At 46.9% G+C, this 15,646-nt stretch overlaps 6 protein-coding genes across 6 annotated transcripts; 3 read left to right on the forward strand and 3 right to left on the reverse strand.

Moving 5' to 3' along the window:
- Positions 1–556: 556 nt before the first annotated feature.
- FPRO_12609 (uncharacterized protein) lies at positions 557–2,219 on the reverse strand (the record flags this gene model as incomplete). Its single annotated transcript, XM_031223144.1, has 3 exons — positions 557–1,729; positions 1,792–2,045; positions 2,111–2,219. 3 exons carry the CDS (start codon positions 2,217–2,219, stop codon positions 557–559), a joined length of 1,536 nt encoding a protein of 511 aa, XP_031088532.1.
- Positions 2,220–2,332: 113 nt separating this feature from the next.
- On the reverse strand, positions 2,333–3,646 carry FPRO_12610 (uncharacterized protein; the record flags this gene model as incomplete). Its single annotated transcript, XM_031223145.1, has 1 exon — positions 2,333–3,646. The coding sequence occupies one exon, from the start codon at positions 3,644–3,646 to the stop codon at positions 2,333–2,335; it is 1,314 nt and encodes a 437-aa protein (XP_031088533.1).
- A 3,327-nt stretch (positions 3,647–6,973) lies between these two features.
- FPRO_12611 (uncharacterized protein) lies at positions 6,974–8,002 on the forward strand (the record flags this gene model as incomplete). Its single annotated transcript, XM_031223146.1, has 5 exons — positions 6,974–7,133; positions 7,190–7,282; positions 7,337–7,362; positions 7,413–7,680; positions 7,737–8,002. 5 exons carry the CDS (start codon positions 6,974–6,976, stop codon positions 8,000–8,002), a joined length of 813 nt encoding a protein of 270 aa, XP_031088534.1.
- Positions 8,003–8,254: 252 nt separating this feature from the next.
- On the forward strand, positions 8,255–9,958 carry FPRO_12612 (uncharacterized protein; the record flags this gene model as incomplete). The annotated part of the gene is made up of 1 exon (XM_031223147.1): positions 8,255–9,958. One exon carries the CDS (start codon positions 8,255–8,257, stop codon positions 9,956–9,958), a length of 1,704 nt encoding a protein of 567 aa, XP_031088535.1.
- A 538-nt stretch (positions 9,959–10,496) lies between these two features.
- Positions 10,497–12,136, forward strand: FPRO_12613 (uncharacterized protein; the record flags this gene model as incomplete). Its single annotated transcript, XM_031223149.1, has 4 exons — positions 10,497–10,526; positions 10,577–10,610; positions 10,660–11,819; positions 11,876–12,136. 4 exons carry the CDS (start codon positions 10,497–10,499, stop codon positions 12,134–12,136), a joined length of 1,485 nt encoding a protein of 494 aa, XP_031088536.1.
- Positions 12,137–12,253: 117 nt separating this feature from the next.
- FPRO_12614 (uncharacterized protein) lies at positions 12,254–15,340 on the reverse strand (the record flags this gene model as incomplete). The annotated part of the gene is made up of 3 exons (XM_031223150.1): positions 12,254–13,418; positions 13,474–14,989; positions 15,049–15,340. The coding sequence occupies 3 exons, from the start codon at positions 15,338–15,340 to the stop codon at positions 12,254–12,256; spliced, it is 2,973 nt and encodes a 990-aa protein (XP_031088537.1).
- Between the last annotated feature and the right edge of the window lie 306 nt (positions 15,341–15,646).

Raw genomic sequence — 15,646 nt, forward strand, 5'->3', positions numbered from 1 at the left:
TCGCCATCCCAGCTTTTTAACCCTATCCTATATTTTTACCGCCCACTTAAAGAGTGGCCTACTTTTATCTACCTTCATCCCGCTATAAAAAATTAAAGTAGGAGAAAATGGTAAAAAACTATTAAATTAGTATATATATATACTGTATTACCTTATATCTAATAGTATGTCAGAATTACTACTACAACTGGATATAGTAGGCATTTAATAGTTAGTTATTTATTAAAGTCCTTGCCAAATTTGCCAAAGCTTCTCCCAGACACTTTAAATCCTTTAGCTTCTGCTTCTTGTCGTCTCTCTCCTTCGCCTCGGTCATGATGCACCAGATCATGACTCTGTCTGTCCACCCCAATTCTACTTCTAGTGGTGCAGAGAAGACAGTATTTGAATCTAGGAAGACATGGAGCTTATCGAACGCGAAGATAGTTTCGTACAGCCAATCGTGGGTAGCCTCGATATGTCCTTTGAGGCAGTCGGCGGGAAGCATGCTTTTCCCTACTAGAACGAGTTTTATAACCGCCTTTAATGCTTCTGCAACCTGATTTAGACCATGGTATTATGTCATAAAGTCGATGAGGGCGCAGCACTGGCTCCGTTTTGATATTTCCTGACCCTGGTGTAGATTCCACCACTTATTGAGGTGTGTGAGTCCCTTCTTGTAGTCCGGCTCGGCCGTCTCCTTCACGGCCGACATGTATGAGAGCATGTGCAGCTCGGCCAGTCGCTGCCAGCCCGTGTTTGTCGTCGAGCTAAGTGCTTCCCTGGCAACCTCCTTTCGCAACGTGGCTGCTGTCCTGGTGGGATTTCCAGCGTACATGTGCATTGCTGACTCAAGGTCGCTGAGGGACATGATTATCGGCACGGTGTCAGGCGCAGCCTGAACCCCCGATCGCTTCATTGCCTTGACGGTGGACGCCAGGCATTCTCCTATCCGCTCCACTACTATTCGCCCCCTTGCCTCTCCTGAGATAGATGCAGCTGCCCCCGCTTCACTCAGATCGTCAAGAACATTATCGGGATCTCTTACTTCCTTGTCAAAAACATCCGCATATACGACATACAGCGGCTCCTCTAACAGCCGCCTAGCAAACCACCCAAACTTCTTTACCGTCTCCGGTTCTCTTTGAAGCCCAAACGACGCAACGTCATCCCTCACCCTCTTCTTCCCAAACTCCTCGGAATGCTCCTTCATCACCTTCGCCAACGCCTTCGGCAACCCCCCGGGTTTTCCACTATCCTCAATCATGTCAAGAAAGCTCCGCATCAGACCCCGCATTGCCTTGTCGTCCACGTCCCCCATACATCTCGCAATGATGTATACGCACATGTGCCATTCAATCAATGACTGGAGCTGCTTCCGGCGAATTAGGTTCAGCATTTTGAAATCGGTTGTGGCCGGGCTCGTTGCGAGATGGGCTTCGTAGAGCGCCTTGGCTCTCAGGAAGTCGCCTGTATCGAAGGCCGTGGAAGCGGCTGCGTGCAGAAGTTGTTGGTAGGAGGCTTCGACAGTGGGATCGAGGAATATTGGCTCGGCAGTGGTGACGACCGCCTCCACTCCACGGTGGTACACGTCGAGCGCCTTGTCTACGATGGCGGCACGCTTGGCGTGCGGTGATTTTAGGAAATCGGTCTCGAGTGTCCAGAGGTCCCAGGAGTAGTTGAGGATGGCGGAAAGGTCCCGCCCTGTGGGAACCTGGTTGGTTCGGAAGTGATCGACGATATTGAGACGCTGGAGCAGGTGTGTGGCGAGATGGGGGATCACAAGCGGCCGTGGCGGGGGTTGGATATGACGGCGGGGTGGACGAGATTGTAGACAAAGATGGAGAGAGGAACGCCGGTGCGCAGCTCTTCTTCCAATGGCTTGCCATCTCTGACGTACCACGCTAGGGCTATATGGCGCCAGTTGTAGAGGTGATCCTCGTGTTGGGCGCCAGTACCATCCCAGGAAACTTGGGCCCAGCCGCATGCGCTAACGCCGACGGCGAGGTCGTGCGACTCCCACAGAATAGACGCGCGGAGGTAGGCGAAGCGGGCCCGCTTCCATCCTTCCTCGCTTAGCAGTGCGCGGCTAAGGAGCGCACAAACAGGGTGGACTTGTAGCATAGCATACTGCTGTCATTCTTCTTTATGACGGTGGCATGGTCGAGGATACCAGTGCTAATCAGCTTACGCTCCCATTTGTGCCTTTCGGTGCGGATCTTCTGCCCTAATGGTGCCATATTGACTAGGAGGCGAAAGTCTTCGGAGAGCCAGGTCTTCACGCCGTATTCTGGAATACCGTCGTAGCTACTGAGATTCAAGATCCAATAAAACATTGCGAGGTTTCTGGGCATCAGATTCCAAACGAGGCGAGGTGATACACCGCCATTCCCGTGTCATCTTCATTGAGAAATGGATCCAGATTGCAGGCAAAAAACGACCTCTCGAATCTGCTATTATAAAGTGACAGATAGGGTCTGCTCAGTGTCGTGCAAACTCCATAAAGGAGGATGTCGAGGAGCACTTCGCCGTTATAGTTGGCTTTTTTCAGCTCAGGCACGATCAGACGAAGGGCAAGGGGATTACCCTCCAGAAGAATGGCTGCACGCCGGATTAGGTCAATATTTTCACGATGGTGGAATATATCCGGTATCTCCTGGCCGGACTCGAATGCGAGGTTCTGCAGCAGGGTGAATGAATCCAGCACAGAGAAACCATGGAGGCAGTACTTGAGGGGGTTTGACGACCCACGGGCAATCTTCGATTTGCACAACCGCGAGGCAACAATAACCATCGACCCTTGTTCGGTGACCTTGTCAATGAAGGCAGCCAGTTGTGTTGCCAAGCCCTCCGGATCGTGGGCGCACATTTCGTCCAGGGGGTTGTGGGTTTCAAAGGCCTCGGCACTGTCGAAGACAATCAGATACTTTTCCGTGCGCAGATTGTCGATAATCCCGTTAACAGAAAATTCCTTTAGTTGAAACTGCAGCTGCTGGGCTATTGAACTTACCACAGACTCCATCGAGTTGTATAAGCAGAGTTCTTGTTGGTCAAGGTCGATGTACGCCGCCGCCTTGATCCAACCAGAGGACTTCCACCAGCTACACGCATAACGAGGCAATTCTGTTTTCCCGACACCGCCTTGCCCGTACAGGAGTACCAGAGGTGAAACGGACAGATGAGTCTCGAGAGAAAGGATGTTGTAGTCTCTCCCAAGCAGCCCCTGTAACGAATCTGTTTCCTGCCTGGATGAAGAGGCAGTGATTGTATTTTCTGTCTCGGGCGCCTCATAACTAAGTTTTGAGACATAGAGCACCGGAACGACAAAGTCAGCAAGTTGGACTCGTTTCATATACCAAGCTCTCCGGGATCGGTTGCGGAGCAGTGCAGAACGAGCCGTCCGCGTTGCGTGCTCAATCGAGGCACCTTCAATAAGAAGCGAGTGGTAAAAGGCGCTCATAAAGATTTTAACAGCCTCCTCGGTCACCTTATAGCCCATTGCAAGGACTGAGTGCATCTCGTAGCCCAAGAGGACCTCGGCCAGATTGCTTTCTGGCGCCGAATCCCGAAAGCTGGCCGAGTCGCAAGCATTGAGAATCACAGTCCGTACACCTGCGTTAGCTAGCTCCTTTCCGACTTCACCTGCCAGCTTTGGGTCTTTTTTCATCTTTAGTGGGTTTTTCCAGTTCGGTTCATAAAACTCAAGAACCGCCGGTGTTATTCTCGGTCTGGATCAACCCCTTCATGTCGAAATGAACCAGGTCATTAATGGTTGCGGATATCGTGCATATGCTTCCGGAACCTATGTCAAGTCGGTGGACGAAGAATCTTGAGCGATATCTTGACTTCCGGCTTTATGTTTGAAATCTGGTCGACAATGGCCACCAAGCTTCTTGCGACCAGCTGATAGTCGATATAGTCGATATTCGTCTTGTACGGTCTATAGATGACCAACAGAATGTCGAATGCCTTGCTACAGCTTGGTATAGCCATAGTGCTGTCTCTGTGGGTACTAGTGAAGGCCCATAGGAACACCCGTTATGGTCGGTCCGCAATCGTTTCTGCAAAGGACTGTAGCTACTCATCCCAAAATCGGTATATCACCCACCTTTCATAAGAGTCAAGTTAGCAGCAGGTATTAAGCCCGGTTATCTTTAACATGCACTTTCTATTATTGCTGAAGTTCTAAATAAAAATAATCTATAACTAGATATATATACTTTAATATATAGAGATATTAAGAATTCCTTTTGCTAGTATAGAGACTAAACTAATTTTTATTATACTTATCTATTTTATTAATAATAATATAAAACCTAATATTTAAATATCTTTAGTTAATAAGCTTTTAAAAAGTATAAAAAAGTTTTAAATATAACTATTAACTAATTCTATCTTATTATACCCTAACTTTTAATAATAGGCTTCTTACTTTAGCCTATTAATCTAAATAAAGGATAGATATATTATGACGGTTATGATGAGCATTCTAGGGTAAGAGGTCTAGCCTTGTTGGTAGGGTCAGAAGGCTATCTGTAGTAATAGATATAAAGGGACAGATTCCCCTTAATATCTTAGTTTTATTATGCTTTTTTAGACTGAATTTTACACTTTTTATCCTTATATTTAATATTATTAAACTAATTACTTAATTACCTATCTAATAATAAAGGCCCTGTCTTAATTAAACTTCTATAGCTATCTGCACTTAGCTTGCAATTAAGGCTGTTAGAAGTTATTATTCTCTTGCAGTCTTTTCCTTATTGTTACTCTTTACCTTTAAAATATATTTTAAATATTATTTAAGAACTTTAGAAAGGAGAGTCTAAAGGAGGTCTCTTTTAGGTATCTAACTAACGTGCCTGCAATCTAGAGGTAATAGCTAGCAATTATCCCTAGTATAGCCAATTTAATTGCAGATTTTAAGTCTTTAAATCTATATATAAATTCTATTAGTAAAAACATTCCTAAAACGGCTTTTTTTAAAATTTAGTAAATACTATTTTATTTTATAGCCAATATAATAACTTACACTTAAATTTCTACTTTATTATAAAGAATATACCTCTAAAATACCTTTATACCGCTATAATTAAAACTTAAAGTCTAAGCTAAAAGGAATATTATATCTAATAATTAGATCCTATTTAATTTTAAGTATATCCCCTAACTGGTTACTATAACTTTAAACCTGGCCTTATAATATAAAAAGGTTAAGACTTTACGTCTTTCTATCTGGTAGGTAGTCTGCAATTAAGAATATATTACAGTTTAGCTTACTTCCTAAATTGTCGTTTCCTTCCTAAGGGATATCTAGCTTTAATTGATATATCCCTTACGAAATTATATCTATCTTTTACACTTAGTCAAGAAGTAACTGCTGATTCTCCTGCTAACTAAATATAAGTGAAATAAGCAGTTCTAAATGAGGCTTTAATCATTTTTAGATATAGTGGAGATCTTATGCATTCATGTCTTTTGGCATTCATATCAGCTTTGCTCCTGGTATTGAGGCTATGGCATTGGTAGCATTAGGATCTTGTGTTTGGTCTGCGGGTGAAATAAAGGTTGTGCAGAAGCGCTTGGAGGGCATAGTCAATATCAGGTTTGTATTAATAGATGTTTCATATTCGCGCTCTGCAACCATTAAGGGAGTCAGTTTAATATCAACGCCATAAGACCCATGGTATGGATACTGACTGCAATTTATTGAGGAGCTTAATTGCGAGCCTTGGATCATGGTAAAAACCATCGGCGCATCAATGCACTGTTTATTCAATGTACGGTTGTATTGGTGGGGCTGAGAAGTTGCGACGCCTGGGTCATACCTTCTTTATCAGCCTTACCGCAGACTACTTCTGAGTCGGATGGAACATTGAACACCGCAGAATGTTTGTGGCAACAAAAAGCAAAGACTAGGCTGACTGTTCGCAACATCATGTGGCGGGCTGGGCTGTAGGGCATCTCCAGCGCGCGACAGCGCATTTCTTTAGAAGCCGTCAGGCAGATGAAGTGTACCAGCAGGGAAGTCAGCAAATTAAATCTGCAATATCAGAAATACTTTTTATAAGGGCTAGATTTAATATAAGAATAAGTACTTCTAATACTGTAGGTTGCAGATCAGTACCTATATCTCTACTAGATTCCCTCCTTGCCACAAGTCCTTTAGGCAAATTGATTAGCAGCCGATTAATACTGGAATAGATTCCACTTTAATACGCTTTATCTGCTTAACGGCTTCTAAAGGGATTAGGCCATTCTAGCGTGAAAACGCACTTGTAGGTCTTTGGGCTACCTATAAGTAAATAAAAATTATAGAGAGTATATAATATAAGCGCTTTTTCTGTTTTAAGTTATAATATTTAAAATAAAATAAATAAAATAAAAATCTTAAACTTTTTATATTTATATATATATTTTTATATATATATTTTGACTTTTTTTTTATTTTTTTTAAATTTTATTTATTTATTTATTTATTTATTTATTAATTTAAAGTTTTTACTTATTATATTCTATTAATTACTATTTAATTATAGTTAAACCTTTTACTAAAATTCTTTTTTATTTAATACTTACTATACCTTTATTAATACTATATTATTTTCTAGCTATATTATACTACATAAGATACCTTTTAACCTAATTAGGGTTACCCCTTTTATTAAAAGAGTCCTAAATAATAGTGGCTAGTAAAGCCTGAAAATTCTCATACAATAGGAACTACTATTTATACCCCCTCCCCATACTGGTCCAAACTTGCCTAGCGTGCGCCTTGCTAAGTTTTGCGCCTGAAGACACCTAGATGGGTTCTTTTGGGTCTTCGATAACAACAGAATATTTAGTGCCGGTTGCGGGAACCAATAGCAAAGAGCCGGTTGAAGTTCCAAGCTATAGCTACATAATACCCCGCCATTTCCAATCTGTTCAATGAGCCAGCTATTCAGCCTCTTACTCTCTCACTGTTCCAACTTCCTCAATCATCATCATCATCATGGATCAAGGGAATTTCTTCAGAAAGGCGCTGCAGCGAGCTGATGGTCCGAGCATGGGACTCTGGCAGATGGTGCCTGGCGCTAATATGTCCCGCGCCCTTGCCCGCGTGCCAGGGATCGACTGGGTGGTGATCGACTGTGAGCACGGTAATCTCGATGGTGAGTCCCTATCCATATCTGCTGATTGCTTCGCGAAACTTAGAATGCGATATCAGACAGCGCTATGCACGACGCGGTCCCTGCTGTTGCTGCAGCTGGTGCATCTCCGATAGTGAGGATCCCTGGTATGGAATCGTGGATGATCAAGAGTAAGATAAACCAGCCAGGAGCACCAACCCGACCATTCTACTTACAGCAGACAGGAGCTTTGGACACGGGTGCCCATGGAGTAGGTATCAACGCACCTAGATCCGACCAGACACTGACTAGATATGTAAGATCCTGGTACCTTTGCTTCGCACTGCGCAAGAGGCCAGAGAAATTGTCAAGGCGGCCAAGTTCCCTCCACAAGGCACGCGCGGATTCGGCTCGCCGTATGCAATGGAACGATTCAGCCCCATGCCAACAATGACCGAGTATCTCCAGCAAGCGAACAGCAGTCTTCTTACTATAGTACAAATCGAAACCCAAGAGGCCCTTGATAACTTGGAAGAGATTGCCGCTGTTGACGGTGTTGATGTACTATTCGTGGGACCATTCGATTTAGGTTCGTTGTACAGCACCGAAGTTGCAGTAGAATGTTAATTAACCCATGAATTATAGGGAACAATATCGGCCATCCTATCATACAAGGCGTCTTTAAACCACAATTGACAGATGCGCTTGCACGTGTGCTGGGGGTGAGCCACAAGTTTGGCAAGAAATGTGGAATCTACAGTACGTCTGGCAAGCAAGCGAGAAAATATGCCGAAGCTGGGTTCGATATGATTCATGTGGCGACTGACTTCACATCGTTGCAATTCATTATGGCGCAGGAGGTTGATATTGCTAAAGGAAGAGAGAGTACCGAAAAGGGCGGTAGTTACTAAAATCGAATATCAACAAAGATGGAAATATTTAAGAGACTGAACCTCAGCCAGTCGCCTAGTTCAAGCTGCAGAGGTTAGTTCCCACTATCACAATTAGCGTAGATGGCCATGCCCACAAGTCATGTCTTGTTAACCCGCCGCAATCGGATCAACCCAGCCCCGCTGTAGTGGTCATTCCTCACTACCCATTTTTTGAAGTCCCATTCTCTTGCTTTTACACTTCGTACCTCCGCAAACTACTCAAGAGAAAACATGAGCTCGCGGCGAATACCTCGCCAGACGCGTTCGCAACCAAGTTTAGTCTGCGATGCCAATCGTGGGGATTGGACGTCTTTTGGCGCCGTGGCGCTTCCAGCTAGAGCCCAGGATGATGGGTTCCATTGGCAACAGAGCAACCAGGTCCCCCCTGAATCATGGACCAATTTTTCGGACGATTTGCTTCCTACTTTAGATGGCGGTACTGGATTGCACTTTGATCAGACATCGTTGGATGACCTGACCTTTGGTTGCCCAGACTTGGCTGCTGGCAACTTGCTGCTCGATCACATTCATACATCCAGCCGAGGTTCATGGGGCCAGCAAGAGATCCAGGATTACTCCAACAGCGACATGTTCACTTCTTACAATATGCAGCGGGCCTTGAGTACTTCATCTCCAGCGATTCAGGAATGTCACAAGACGGATAACTCAACGATTCCCCAGTATCCTCCCATTCCCATCGCCCCAAATTCGACTCTTCCACGCCGCAGAAGTCGCTATTCTCTCAGACATACACTGAATGGTGGACGGAGCATTCATATTCCTGTCTACGACGCAAGTGAGAAAGCCTCCGAGCCCTTGCAGAGATGGAGAAATAGCCCTCCAGAAACCGAGCCGGCATCTTGGTCCGCTATTTATGATACATTGCAAGGAAATCCTCTGGGCGATAGCATCCAAGCCCCTTTGACCAGGATGGAATCATCAAGTCCGAGCGTGGCCAGTTGGCACAGTCAATCTTCAAGCTCAATTGTCTCTACACAATCGTCTCGCTCGTTCCAGAATCGCCACAGAAGACGAGTCACGAAGAGGAGGACTGACGTCGCTGGTACCAATAGGAAACCCCGAATCTTCCATTGCACATTTTGTTGCGATTCGTTCTCCAAGAAGCACGACTGGACCAGACACGAAAAGACGCTCCATCTTGACTGCGACCAGTGGATTTGTGCACCTTACGGTGGTGCAGTGGTATCATCATTAACTGGCAGGAGTACATGTGCATACTGCAATATCCTTGATCCTACTGAACATCACCTAAACTCTCATAACCATGACGCATGTCATAATGGTCAACAGCCGCACATTTTCAGGCGTAAAGACAACCTCATTCAGCATCTCCGCGGGTTTCACCAGCTAGACACACTGCCCATCTTGGATGACTGGAGGATACCGCCTCCCCCGATCTCCTCGCGATGCGGTTTCTGCGACCAGCATCTCACGTCTTGGCAGGACCGTGCCGACCACCTCGCACAGCATTTCCGCCAGGGCAAAACAATGGCAGATTGGAAAGGCGATCACGATTTTGAACCCTTGATCGCTGCACAGGTCAGAAACGCGCTGCCGCCATACCTCCTTGCAAACGAGGCTTTGACCATGGTGCCTTTTTCCGCCACGGATCCAACGGTGCCGGACCATTTCGCTCAGATAGAAGAGAGGAATGGCAAGACTGTCCCGGATCCCGAGCAACAGCTCGATCCCGGGTTCGACTTAACCCCTGATTCTTATACCAAGTTTCTAGCGTGGCATTTGGGTCGTTTTGCTCAACAGTCTTTCGCGAGTGGTGTCTTTCCAACGGATGAGATGTTCCAGGGCGAGGCAAGGAGGCTGGTGTATGGCAATGATGATAACTGGGAACAGACTATAGCTGATAACGAACAGTGGATCACTACTTTTCGGCGACAGCATTTATCAAAGGAGTAAAGCGTGATGGCATATAGCGAGATAGTTTATACAGAGTTGGATATTGGCTGATACACCAATTTCATCAACCTTCCAGAAAATGGCTGCATATTGGTACTGACTTTGATTTCTCCCTGTAGACTTGATCAAGGCGCTGCTTAGGCCGTGATCTAGAGCAGAGCCCCGCAATGCTATCATTGCACGAAAATTGCAATCTCTCGTGTGGCCATGCAAGCTAAACTAGTCAGGCGCATTATGGCTCCACAGCGCAGCGCCGTAAGGCGCAAAGTGCACCAGCCGATATCGTATTCCACACGCCCTTTGGCAAGCCAGACCAAAACCGTAGATAAGAAATCACTTTGTAGGCGCAGGGTCTTGTAATAAGGCGTCAGATGACCTCCAGATGCCGTTACTTGTCGTTCGAACAAGACAACTAAGCGACATGGGACACTCAACAACAACGGAGGTATCTGGCTCCCCTGGTGGGAGTCAAGTCAAAATTGAACTCATGCGCAAAAGGCGAGCTACAGCTACCAAAATAAGGCCGGGCACGGCTGCCATGTCAGACAGCGACATGTTCAAATTACCCGTAAGCATCCGGGTTTCGTGGTGATGGCGATGAGGTTAATCAGGATATAGGCCGATGGAAAGCCTTTAGCCAAAAGTTGGGAGAGTGTGTTACCTCGATTACTGTATTCAGATCCAGCGCTGATGTCTTGCAGCACACTTCAGTAGCGAGAGCAATCGTCCCCCATGCGTCCTCAAACAAGCCGCCGGTTACATCAAGACACCCGGTCTGATCTCCCTTGGCGGCGGCCTGCCCTCTAGCGAATACTTTCCTATCTCTGAGATCGCCATGCGTGTCCCTACGGCTCCAAACTTCTCCGAGAAGCAGCATCTCCTCGACTCACCAGCTGGCGGCGCCCAGATAGCTCGCATTGGTAAATACGACACCAGGGACGGTACCTCGGACTTCGACATATCTATTGCCTTCAACTACGGCCAAGCAACAGGATCCCCACAGATGATGCGCTGGGTTACAGAACACGTTGACCTTGTCTATAACCCGCCTTATGCAGATTGGGGAGTTTGCCTGACCACTGGAAGTACAGCAGCTCTGGAGCAGACCGTTCGTATGCTCTGCGACCGGTTCAGGAATGATTCCATCCTTACTGAGGACTACACCTTTGCGACAGCGATGGAGACCTTTGTTCCACAGGGCATAAAGGTCTTTGGGATCAATATGGACGATCAGGGACTGTTGCCCGGTCATATGGATCACATTCTGGAGACTTGGGATGAAGGGGATCGAGGCGCTCGGAAGCCCCATCTCCTTTATACCGTGCCTTCGGGACAGAACCCTACTGGCGCGACTCAGAGCCTCGAGCGTCGACGTGAGATTTACAGAGTTTGCCAGAAACACGACATATTTATCATCGAAGACGAGCCTTACTACTTCATCCAAATGAAGCCCTACACGGGACGAGGGACTGAAGTCGTGGGGGATGACACTGTCGACGAGTTTCTCACTACACTTGTCCCAACATATCTCAGCATGGACGTAGATGGCCGAGTCCTTAGAATGGACTCCTTCTCCAAAGTCCTAGTCCCCGGTTCGAGAATGGGTTGGATAACTGCTAGCAAGGAGGTAATCCATAAGTATCTCTGTCATGCTGAAGTTGCAAATCAGGGGGCTAGCGGTATATCACAGCTAATCATCTGGAAACTGGTGGACGAGACATGGGGTCACGAGGGTTATCTCAAATGGCTCATTGATCTGAGGACGAGCTATACTAGACGGCGCAATGCCTTACTTGCAGCTTGCGAGGACTACCTGCCCATGGATATTGCATCATGGGTCCCGCCAGCTTCTGGCATGTTTGTAGGTTCCTTGGTTTATACTTTAATGTTGGAGAGAGGTACTGACTTTTGTAATAGCTATGGTTGAAACTTGATCATACAAAACACCCAGATTACCAGCGCCGAAGTCTGGAGGAAATTGAAGTGGAAATCTTCCAGAACAGCATTGACCAGGGAGTTCTCTTTGCTCGTGGCTCGTGGTTCCGAGCCGAGCCGCATAAGGAGCTGAAGGAGTTGTTTCTACGTGTCACCTTTGCAAGCGCGGCTGAGGAGGATATGTGTACGGCAGTTCAACGCCTCAGCGCGGCAATCAAGAAGTCTTTTCAAATAGAATTATAGATTACTAGGTCCAAGGATAAGTATAAAGGTTAACTAATAGACTTCAGTATTGGCCATTCGATGTTAATTAAAAGAGCAGCAGTATGCTATATTTCTATTAAAATACATATGTCTCGTTCAAAAAGCATCATCGTGGGGCTCATCATACTGGTTGATAAGTCTTTGCGGTATCAACCCTCGTAACACAACAACTCCAGCATGCAAGATCCCCCACCTAACCTTGCTCAACGTCTCAGCCATAGTCCAGACAAGCCCCACAATCTGACGTTGTTGGCCTGGCTTCACAGCCATACTTTCAGGACCATGCTGAGCCATTCTTGACACGAGGCTATGCATTTCTCCTCGAGGATCCCAGATGATCTCATCACTCTCGTCATCACTGTCATCAGCATCGTCGTCTACATCTAGCATACCTCCTCTATTGGGCTGACCGTGGCAGAATGCCCAACATGCCAGAGTGGCAAGGTATAGGCACCAGGGGACGTGGAAAAGTTGCATTGCGTCTGACCGAGTAAGCACTTTCGTGTTTTCATGAAGCAGTCGTGATGCATGCCATGCAGCCACAGATGCTGGCCTCTTGTGGCTTCTCGTATTGTGTTCGGCGTCTGAAGGTTGATCTTTGCTTGGTCGTTCTGTCACTGAAGCCCACTGTTTGACCGCTTTTGCGGAGCGACGATAGTCCTTCTGCTGGACTGGTCGGCCCAAGATATGACGAGCACCAGCGTAAATCTGTATGTCGAGAAATTCCATATGAAGAAGTGCTTGTGCTGAGTGAAACAAAGCATTGTACGCAGTGGCAAATGCCACGTACTCGCTCCTTCTCGCCTGATCCTCAGGTGTATTCTGAAGTCGAGAAATAATTGAGGTTATGTAAGCATCAAAATCCTTCTTCCAAGCGTCATAAGCGTTCCCTATGAGCTTCCGCCAGTTGGATCCGGGTCCATCCCCATCCACTACTCCGAGGGATGTCTGATCGCGACGCTGCATATCCCAAGCGATGGACATCAAGCCATGCAGCATAAGTACATGAGACAGTCCTGTCAATGCTTTTGGACGAGGCACTGATGGCCCGAGATATGATTTGAGGCTGGGAAGGTAGAAGTTCTGCTGGGAACTGCAGGCTGATGAGCGCCATGCCATTTCCCACGATGTTGGGTCTGAAGCTTCCCATATTCTTTGGTTGCATGGCAGTTCAAGGCGAAGCTCAAATGCGGACATGCACAGACTCTGGCAGAACAGAACTGCATGCTGTGTATCCCACATGAAGCACAGAAGTGCGAGGCTATGACTATACGTCAGCTGAATGCTAGTAGTGAGTGGCTTCTTGAATGACATACCGTTTCTTTTGTTCTGCAATGGCCCATCGTCGCCAAGCCTCTCGAACTACAAACTCTCTTGCATCGCCGCAGTCAACAGGCGGCCCTTGAGGGCGGACCGACTGGCAATCGGATCTGCGAATAAGATTTATAAGAAGCCCATGAAAGAGGTGGCTCATGTCGTGCTGCTTCTGTCCAGCTCGAGACTTTCCAAAGCATTCTACTAGAAGGATACTCTGCAGAGTCCAAAGTTCTGCACGAGCTGAAAAACTAGCATGAGAAAAGATGCTAGGCCGTATAACATCGTGGATGCACACAGCCAGCTGATGGGCGTCTTTGGAAGAGTATGTTGCGCCAAGAAGGAGGACGGAGATGAGAAGCAGAGGCTCCATTTTGGCCACATCAAAGGTTGCAAGGTGCATGAGTGGGTAGGCAGTATTGAACTTTACGAAGAACAATTCTAGGTACGTTTGTAGGGAGTCTCGGGACAGTAGTGGCTCATCCCACACGGAGTGACGAGAATCAGGTAAAGATGGGTTTGCAGTCTCGACGACTTGGAGGATTCGTTTGTGTACGCTTTCGTCAATCTTTGGTATTGCCTGGCTTTTGTCAAGCATCGAGAATGGCCTGTTGAACTGTGGTTCCTCGACGTGCTGTTGGTCATGGGCGCCGTGAGACTTGAATGGTTTGGCACTTTTATGTTGTGTTGGCGTTGTATAATCAGTTGTAGAGCTGACAAGGCTCTCTGGAGTTGTCTTGATATGGTTCAAGACGGCGGTTCTTGGATCAGGTGCATCTTGCCTCGTATCACTGTTGTGAGATTGTACCGACTCAGACCAACGGCGTGTGCTGTTGATAGAGTCCGGTGATAATATCTGGACGGGCTCCGACATTTGGGCGGGTGGTATATACTGCTCGTTTGCCTTTGTAAGAGGTGTTGATGTTGGGTTCAAGTTCATGTTAAATAGCCAGTTGTAATCCAACGCAGTCGTATAGGGCATGTTAAACGAGCTGGCGGTATCTGGTTGAAAGTTTTGCGTGTAATCAAGTGCCGTGTTATCCACGAACGACTCGTTGAGGAGTAGAGGGTCAAGCTGGTCGAATGAGAAGTCGCCTATACCCTCACCATGGTCAAATGGGTCAGTTGAGTTGGTAAAGCTGGCCAACTGGTCGTCTGTAACCAGTTCACCCGCGGAGTGAACAAAGATGGAGTCTTCAATATGTAAGTCGGACGAGGAATGAAGATTGACTCCTTGCACTGACTGGCCTTCGCTATGGCCCCAATTGATCAGCCCAGGGGATTGAGTCCTTGTATTATCTGCTTGGTCTGATTCTGGAGATGGGACTTGTTGTGTTTCTTGAGAGTTCTGTCGCGAACCCTTTGCAGTCTTGGCTTTCGTGTTGCTGTTTCGACACGGTCGCTTTTCAACGACCGTACCGTCGGGTGCTTCCCAGGATCTCTTGCGTGTATCGAGAACGCCGAAACCGGTTCCTCCAGCCTCTAGATCCTTCTGGCGATGTCTTTCCATATGTCGCCCTTTGGATACGTAAGAACAAATTTTGATTGACTCGGCTATACACAACATGGTCACTCACTCAGCAAATCAGGCCGTTTGAAGTGTGCACGGCATATGTCACATGAAGAGCCGCCCGGCAAGTGATTGAGAGCATGTCGCTGTAGGTGTTCAGAGCGTGTGAACTTCTTGCTACAGCCCGGATGAGTACATTCAAACGACTTGTCACTTTGAGGAGCTGGCTGTGAGGTTGCAGAACCAGAACCTCTTCGAGAGGTATCTGATTGACCCTGCGATTGTGTCTGTTTACGACCCATGGCTTCTGTAAGAAACGCATCGACCGCTAGGGACAGCTCGTCGTTGGCTCCGTACATGGCTGTAGAGTGGGATGAGGTGGGAAATGTTAAAGATGAACGAGAGATAGAGTGAGGGAATGTTTGGGTTCTAGAGTGGGAGGAATTGCCGAATGCCGTTGAACTCTGACTGGTTAGTAGCGTAACTCTGATAAGTGATAGGCTTGGCTGGACTCCGCCTCGGTGCTACCTATGCCCCACCCTTATCAACTTCCCCGCACATTATCTTGATAAGTGGGAGGATGCTAACGGGCATGGGTGAGTGGGTAAAGGAACTCGGGCTCAAGATCCATGCTTGGGCTAGCGATGGCCATCTATTCCCAGAAC

The sequence above is a fragment of the Fusarium proliferatum genome, assembly GCF_900067095.1.
Source record: "Fusarium proliferatum ET1 genome assembly, contig: FPRO_scaffold013, whole genome shotgun sequence".
Taxonomy (NCBI): Eukaryota; Fungi; Ascomycota; class Sordariomycetes; order Hypocreales; family Nectriaceae; genus Fusarium; species Fusarium proliferatum.